Below are 8,969 nucleotides of genomic sequence, written 5' to 3'. Positions count from 1 at the left end.
AGTGATACTGCCTCGAAAACCCAAGGAGGGGTCGCTATGAGTCGGGGCCGACTCGACGGCAAATAACAACAACAACAACAATACTACGCTAAGTCACTGAGATATTAGGGTTCATTTGTTAAAGCAGAATATATGCCTTATTCTAATTAATACAAAATCCAAACCTCAAAAGGTTTTGCAGGAATTTTTTGTTTGCTTCCATTTTGTAACTTCAAAAATTGGTACTAAAATTCATCTGAAATCTTAAGTGGACAAGAAGAGCTAAAAAATATTCTAAGAAAAGGAAAAGGGGGAAAATGACATTAGGCCTACCAAATATCAAGGGCAATTATAAAGATAAAAGAAGTAAAGGTGTGAATCTGGTACAAGTGTAATTGAAGAGATTTATGCACAAACATGAGACTCAAAGAGAGATCCTGTCTAGAGTACAAAAAAGAAATGTTACAAAGTTAACAAAATTAGAGAGTATATCTGATCAAAGAACAGAGAAAGACTTCCTAATCTTAAAAGAAAGAGAACTGATCACAGAAAAAAACAATTTCAATAACAACAACTGAAATCACTGGAAGCTAAGGTGCACAAACTGCGGAAAAAAAAAAAAAAATGGAAAGTGGTCAATATCTCTAAGGCATAAAAAGGTCAAACAGAGTAATTTAGAAACACTGATATACACACAGGAAAATGAGGCTAGTCAAACCAGAAGAATGACAAGGATCAGGGGGCAGGAATGCACAGCAAAGGAGGACACAGGGAAGAGGTAACTATAAGGAGGAAGTGGGAAAAGAGCTGTTACCCTGTGGGGAATTGTAGTCAATGTCATGAAACAAAATGTATATTAACTGCTGTATGGGAAAAGAATCTGCTCTATAAACTTTCACCCAAATCACAGTAAAAACTGGGGAAAAAATAATGACAAAGAAGCCTATGTGCAGAGGTTATCTAAGGATCAGAAGGTATGACACATGCCCTGGGCAATACATAAAAGGGAGCACCACTGAGCAGTTTCTATTAACCCTAAAAAAAAAAAAAAAAAAAAACTCACTGCCATTGAGTCAGATCCGACTCACAGAGACCCCTCCTAGGGTTTCCGAGGTGGTATCTCTACGGAAGTAGATTGTCCAACCTTCCTTCTGAGAAGTGGGTGGTGGGTTTGAACCACCATCCTTCTGGTTAGCAGTCAAATGCCATAGGCACTATGCCACCAGAGCTCCCAAACTCACTGCCATCTAGTCGGATCCGACTCAAAGTGACCCTTTCCAAGGCAGTATCACTATGGAAGTAGATTGCCCAACCTTCCTTCCAAGGAGTGGCTGGTGGGTTTGAATCACCAGCCTTCTGGTTAGCAGTCAAATGCCTTAGGCGCTACACCACCAGAGCTCCCTCTATTAACCCAGTATGTCCCATTGTCCTTCCTCAAGCATGACAGACATCCGGAGGAATGGAAGGGACGAGTATCAAAGAAGAGACTTGTCCCCAGGCGCAAGTCCAAGGAGGCACCAGATGAGGCACAGAATATTCCAAAGCACCACCATATGAAAGGTACATGACTGAGACAGCTGGGCAAGATGGTAGAAGGTGTTTCTGCAGACATGTTGCCACTATCTTGAAACTGAAGTGCAACTTAGAGATTATCCTTGCTATGCCCCTGCCTATATGGGAAGCAAGTAACAGACTTTTGTCTAAAACTTGGGCCAGTGTGGTATTTGTACAATAACAAATTCAAGGCAATGGGACAAAAAATACCTACTGAACAGAAAATCTTAAATACCACATTATCATCAAGTCTAAGACTCACATTCTGTCACATTTTAATATCTCTGGAATTAGGATTTGCCTAATAATTAGCAGTGTCTTATAATTAACTGGCAGTATATTTTTGAAAAACTGGTATATAAAACAATTATGTTTTTTAAAATTAAAGTTATCTTAAATTTGAAAAAATAAATTATGTTCAGAGTAAACTTTCCAAAACACTGAAGGTAAGGAAGGATTATTTAATATAAATGGGATTGCAAAGCAGTTCCAAGCAATGGATGACAAGACAGAAAGTGCCCTTGGGCAGCTGAGGCACAGTGGAAAAGAAAGTTACTAGAATTAAGGAGCTCAAACAATTGGGGCCAAAGTATTAGAAAAGGCAACAAAGTAAAGAATGCAGTCCCCAGCATAGAACCAGGGGAATGAGAGTCAGATGCCAGATCATCAAGGGAGAGGAGTTAGTATCAGACTTGAAGAGGTAACAGCAGTAACAGTGTGAGCAGTCAACATTAGAACTGTGAAGAAGTTCTCTCTCTCTAGAAAAGGAAAAATGGCCTGAAATTGACAGAAGACAGCAAGGATTATTATCCTAAGAGTAAAGAGGAATGACAAACTACTAGTTGAAAAAGTGGCAAAGAAAGTAGCATCCTTAGGGAAAAATTAAACAATTAAAAGATAAGCTAAGAAAAAGTTTAAGATTCAAAACTTAGTTCATAACAAAAAAAAAGCTCCACAGAGCACATGGATAGGACAGACAGAGTCAGGAAGTGATGGAACTGAACTACGTGGAATTATTATAAAGAAAAGGATAGCAGTAAGGAAGCAGGGCTGTATTGCTCTGTGGAATTTTAAACAATGCTGCTAGAAAAGAGGCCCTGAGAGCTGGACTGCTGAATCACTAATGGACAAAGAGAGAAAGAGGGCAATCTGTAGTGCCCAGAGAATGTGGCAGAGTCCCGGGAGACAAAATATCATACAGGCTGCAGCAACAGGCAAGGGAACAAGTGTGTACTACAGGGAACATGCTCCTGGAGCACAGACTGAGAGCAGCTGAGGGTAGCAGCAAGCACATGATACAGATATGGCTTGTTCTCCAATTTGGCTCTCTTTGATGGGTTGTGCACAGCATCCACATTCTGAACTCCAGAAGAAAATTACAACATGGTTCCTCACTTAAGACACTCACTGGGTAGATAGCACATGAAATACTAAAATAACAGTACCTTAACATATGCAAAAAGCGAAACCATGTCTGTGCAACACACTCATTATCCATTTCAGGAGGAATCAGACTAGCATCCTCATCAGGAACTTTAAATGGAGGAAATGAAGGACCATATGTAAAGCGCAGCAATCTAGAAAATAAAAAAACGCACACCATTAACTTCTGAACAGAAAAATATGCTCAAGTATTAAGATATGATAAAACAGATGAAACGTGTACCTCACTAAAGTAAACAAGATATTTAAAAACTCTAGCTTATAAAATAGATAAACTGGAAAGGGAGGGAAATAATTTTACTTTATTTTTTAAAAAATGATTCATCCCACTGCAAATTCCTTCACCACAACTAAGCTACAATTTATTTATAGTAATTTCTATATAATTTTGCACATGAATCTTTGGAGCTTGAACTTATGGTGTATCTTAAAAAGTAATACAATGATTTAAAAAAAGGGGTGGGGTGGGGAATAGCTGCCAAGGCTGCTTATATACAACAAAATACCTCATGGGATTTGGTTCCTTGGTTTAGAGGTTTAGGGTCATGGTTCCATGAGATATCCCAGGTAAGTGGCCTAATAACAGGTTATGTGCTTCTATCTCCCAGTTTTTGTGTAATGCCTGGAGTCTTAAAAGCTTGCAAACTACCATCCAAGGCAAGCATGGACTCCAGACTTTCTGGAGCCAAGGGAGCTGCTGGATGAACCCCTGAAACTACTGCCTTGAAATAATCTTTAAAACTTAAACTAAACTGATGGAACCACCGAGACTATGGCCCCTAGTTGCCCTTCAGGTCTGGAATTGAATCCACACCTGTGGCTTCCATCCAAACAAAAAACAGGCAGATGAGCTGAACATTTATAATAGATACACACATTCTCTGGAGAGATCAATCATGGGAGAATAGAAGGCCTGTGTATGCACAGGGGAGACAGCTTGGGGGGCAGGAGTGCATGGGAGGAAAGGACACAAGAAAGAGGTAATTACAGGGAGGAAGTAGGAGGGGAGCTGTTGCACTGTGGGAAATTGCAGTCAACTTCATGAGACAAAGTATATGTGAGCTGCTGTATAGAAAGTGAATTTGCTCTGTAAACTTTCATCCAAATCACAATAAAAATTAAAAAAAAAAAAAACTTAAACGAAAAATACTCAATGAAGTCTTTTTAAAATCAAACAACAGTTTAGCTTAACTAGTAAAAGAGCATTATGCTCTTTTAGGAAATATCTATTTGGGATCAAAGTGACAACAGCAACTTGAAAGATTAGATAACAACCTTAAGGGACTGTGAGTTTATGCTAATGAGAGAGGAACAACTTGGAGAAGGGTGAGTATGGTTACAGAACTTGAAGACTGTAATCACTGTCACTGAGCTGTACATGCAGAAACTGTTGAGCTGGTGTATGCTGTGCTGTATAATAACAAAATTTAAAAAAATAATAATTCCATTAAACTATTAAATTACTTAATAGTAGTATTTTAAATGTATTAAAACTATTTAAAGCACTTTGACACAATTACCTTAAATCTAAGGATTATACCTTATTAAAATAATCAGGGATACACATAAAAACCGTGTATAAAGTATTTATATCAACATTATCCTGAAAGTAAACATTAGAAACAACACAAATTTTAAAAAAGCAGGAAACCATTAAATGAATTATAGACCATTTATAGAACAAAAAACTAGTCATTAAAAATATGATTCTAAAAGCTATTTAAGAATTAAAAAAAGGCATAAGACACTAAATTAAAGCAGAAGATACTACTACTATATAGATTAATCTTAAACTGTTTTTGAAAAAGAGAACTAAATGAAAAAAAAAAATTAATGTTAATGTTAATTATCTCTAAGTGATGGGTATTTCCCTCCTATATCTTCCAAATTTTCTACTACAGTAAAACCTGTGAAAGCCGGACCTGTGTAAGATGGAAACCTGTCAGAGAAGGAAAACTAAAATATTCTCCACTAAATAGAGAGTAACAGAAATGTGGTGATTACATTCTGTCAGAGGTGAGACCCAGGAAAATGAGGCAGTCTTAGTGAGTTTCATCTCTCTCTGATTTCACTGTATAAGTATGTATTGCTTTTATAATCAAGATGAAAAGTACATGTTAATTAAAAGTCAATTCATAATATTAAAGTTCACCATGATACACAGAATATTCTAAAGCTTAATTTTTTAGTTTAAATAATGACAAAGATATTAACTCCAAAAAAGACCAATTTACCTTCTGATATATACCACCACCTATAATAACACATATAAAGTATCTGTTCCCCTTCACCCCCCAAAAAAATCAAACCTGAATCACAGCAAATCTCTAGATCTCACTATCAGCTTACAAAGGACAGGGGAACATGTAAAGAACACACAGGGGCATGCATAATCAGAACAATCAGAATGTGAAACACCCCATGGGACAAACAACCCTGTTCTTTCAACAAAAAAAATTGTAAAAAATAAAAATGACAGTGGGAACCTATAGTTTAAAATAGACTTAAAAGACATAGTAACTAAATACAACGCAAGAACTTGGTCTGTATTCCAATTCAACAGAACCAACTGTAAAAAGAAAAAAATATTTTGAAATATTTGGGAAAATCTGAGCATGGCTGGATAACTGATATTAAGGAACTGTCAATTTTGTTTTCGATTTGTCAATGTGATTGTGTTTTAAAAAGTATTCTACCTTTTAGAGTTACATATTAAAATATTTAGGGTTGAAATGAAAAAAACAAGCCTGAAAAAAATAAAACCTAACAGTTTACTTGTAGTGTATTGATGGCACTACTTATAAATGGTAAAAAAGGTAAAACTATTATTATTATAAAAATCTACCTACTTTGGTTATAAAGTAGCATGGCCTCATTTTTGTAAAATTATACATAAATATATACAGTAGCATTTCTGATGAACTTAACTTTTTCTCTTATACCTTTCTGTGTTGTTTTGTTTTGCTTTTCAATAATAAACATGTGTATTTTAATAATCAGAATAAGGGTGGATTTTTTGGGGGAAGAGTACAGAATTTACTCACTTCTCAAAGGCACTTGCTTATTCTGAAAGGTGTCAGACAGGAATTAGCCAAACTAATAAAAAGTGTTCTAATTCTATGCTGTCTCAAGTACAGTAATAACAGATGCAAGCTTTTTATGATATATTCCACGAATCCTACGAAGACGCTGAATAACAGGAAAGCTACCTAAGGTCAGATGGACGAAGGAAGCAAGTCAAAGATGGTAACTGACCTTGAAGTGAGCGCACAGATCACCTTGCTCCACTGGTCCACCACTGCTGGATGGTGCCTCCAGTTAGCCACCATCTCCTTGGCTGTTTTCCAATAAGGAGGTGTTGGGAAGCACCGAGTACAAGCTAGTAACCACACCTCAAAGAGAACACCGATCAACTTCTCTGCTAGATTCTCAGCAATGCCACCTTACCAACAAAAAGAAAACATATCTTTGGCATACTTATTTTAAAAGCTGAACTTACTTAACTTGGGAGAATGAGCCAAAACATTAATATAACTGCAAGTTTGACCTTCAAATAATCATTTAACAGGAAAAATAAGGAACTATGCTTAGGAATTCTTATAAAGGAAATCATGGATGCATGAGAAAATTATTACTTTAAAAGTTTTGAAGTTGCCCTGCTCAGCTCTTATTGAAGATTTTAATCATCCAACAAGGGAAATAGAGGACTTAGGGGAGAGGGGAAAACAATGAGTGCCTCTAATGAGTGTCCACTATGAGTCAGTTTCTGTTCCCATAGTTTATACACATGACCTCATATTATCCTCACATTAATCTGCAGGATAGATATTGATAATATTATTGCCAATAATTAATTATACCTATTTTGAAGATGGTGACACCAGTTCAGGAGGTTTAAGTAACTTACCCAAGTTCATGCAGCCAATAAAGAATCAGGACAAGTACCCAGGTCTTTCTACCTCCAAACTTTGTTATAAATTACTTCAAGTGTTTGAAAGCCACCCATGAAGGGAAGGAGAGGCTCCCTAAGAAGGGAGCAAAAGGACTGGTGCTAGGCAAGAGCCTCAACCATGAAAATAGAACTGTTCTTCTGATCTGAGCCCTGGAACTAGGAACAGTAGCAGTGCTCTTTACTCTACATTGCTACAGAAGGTAAAGCTAGGACCAACAGATAGTTATTAAGGATGCGTATTTCAAATGAGTAAAAACGTTTCAACAAGACCCCTATAAGAGGTTGAATTGCCTGCCTGTGTTGTGGAGTTCCTTGGCAGGGGAAGCATAAAGCAGAGAGCTGATCTATCAATACTGACAGCTTCTAGCAGTATCAGACAGGGTATTCCTATTATGGAGTCCCTTCCAACACTAAAATGCCAAGAAACCTTTTAGCTATTTCCCTGGATACTGCTGTGTAAGAGAACAAGCACACTCACATATATGTTAGTGAAGAGGAAACACAGATCAATAAGCAAAAGGGAAACCTGGAACCAGAATAGCAACCTTTAACTTGTGTAGACTGTGCTATAGCACACAAACCAGGACTTCTGAAATCCACTCTAAAATCTTTTAAAATTAGAGGCATTTATGGCTACTTAATAAGCAGTATACTGTCATACTTCCATGAAAGACACCTTAAGATTTGAAGGTTTCTGTTGAACAGAAGATATACTGTTGTTACAAAGTTTTCAGACTCGACTCTGATAACTATTTTGTAGTCGAGGCATTATCTATAGGCTCTAATTTAATTAGTTGTTTGTTGTACAGCTCTACCTTAATATACAAAACAAGCTACTGTTCCTATAATTATCAAATGTGTGCTAATTTATTGAGTTCCTCTCTATGTTAGTAAAAATCATCCACTGAAGGTAAAATAATTTCATTAGTGCTAAAGTCATATTGTGCCTTTGAGGATTTCTATTCTAAGAACTGCTAACCTTGGCTTGTCACCTGTAATGCCAAATTTAAATCCCCAATGTGTCTATCACTCACTGCCTTTAAAAGTGAACTGTATTTGGAGCTCAGGAATAAATTAGAAAAAAAATAAATAAACAAACCTTGAATAGTTGGTGGAGCCAAAAGTATGTCATTAATCTGCAGAAGAAACAACAGTAAGACTTCCCAGGTTTCTCGGGCCATGATGGACGACTCACGGGCCAATTTCTGGATGGCTCGAAGGACCTGTAAGCATAGTCGGATCTGACTGGAGCCCTGTTCCTGTCTGAAGAAGACAGACAGATGTCATTGACACGCTTTAAGGAGAGATGGCTTAAGTATAAGCAACTGAGAGATACAGCAAGCAGTGGTCCCAATGAAGCTCCATCAGCAGACAGGGCTAGGAGCATCCTCTTCAGTGTAAAGCTGTTACTTCTCCATCAGACAGTCTGGTACTCTGAGATCTACCTGCCACTCCTAGGAGAATGTGGAATGCTCTTGAGGGAGAGTGGGAAATACTAGGATGTATGCTTCACCTCTGGATTTTCTGTCCAAAATGAGCCTGGTGCATATAGAGAGTACACAATATAGGTTTCTGCTAATGAATGAGTACCCACAGCCACTCCTGCTGCTCACAATGAAGCAGAATAGCCTTTGTATTCTTTTATAATTCTTTTAAACATACTTTCACAAGAATTCTACATGTGGTTTCAAGGTACTCACAGTCCCTCTGAGACGGATATCTATTAGAGAACCTACAAGCCCAAGGGAATATCCTAAGGGGGCCCTATAATTGGCGTGTGTAGACTGCCTCAGAAATGAGCTCTTGCTGCTTCTGTTGCTCTGGTAAAAAAAGACTACTTAACCCAAACTGGGGGTTCCAAAGTTTCCCAAGATACTCTAGAACAACAATTTTAAAACTCTGCAGGATCTACATTCACACAATGGAATACTATGCAATGCTAAATAATGTAGAATCTGCAAAACACCGCATAACGTGGATGAACTTGGAGGACATTATGCTGAGCGAAATAAGTCAGTCACAAAAGGACAAATATTGTATT

General features: G+C 37.3%; 1 protein-coding gene across 1 annotated transcript in view; it reads right to left on the bottom strand.

The window, feature by feature from the left end:
- The window catches only part of RALGAPB (Ral GTPase activating protein non-catalytic subunit beta), a 129,270-nt gene that overhangs the window by 105,152 nt on the left and 15,149 nt on the right, over nucleotides 1-8,969 (bottom strand). Inside the window, exons 3-5 of the mRNA XM_042783584.1 lie at nucleotides 8,028-8,191; nucleotides 6,232-6,418; nucleotides 2,979-3,110 (exon numbers count right to left, since the gene is read on the bottom strand). Of these exons, the coding sequence (XP_042639518.1) occupies nucleotides 2,979-3,110; nucleotides 6,232-6,418; nucleotides 8,028-8,191 (483 nt within the window). The remainder of the gene's footprint in view (nucleotides 1-2,978; nucleotides 3,111-6,231; nucleotides 6,419-8,027; nucleotides 8,192-8,969) is intronic.

This window comes from Orycteropus afer, unplaced genomic scaffold, assembly GCF_000298275.1.
Source record: "Orycteropus afer afer isolate SDZICR_OR568_19922 unplaced genomic scaffold, OryAfe1.0 scaffold00020, whole genome shotgun sequence".
NCBI lineage: Eukaryota > Metazoa > Chordata > Mammalia > Tubulidentata > Orycteropodidae > Orycteropus > Orycteropus afer.
This window is presented reverse-complemented; position numbering and strand designations above follow the sequence as displayed.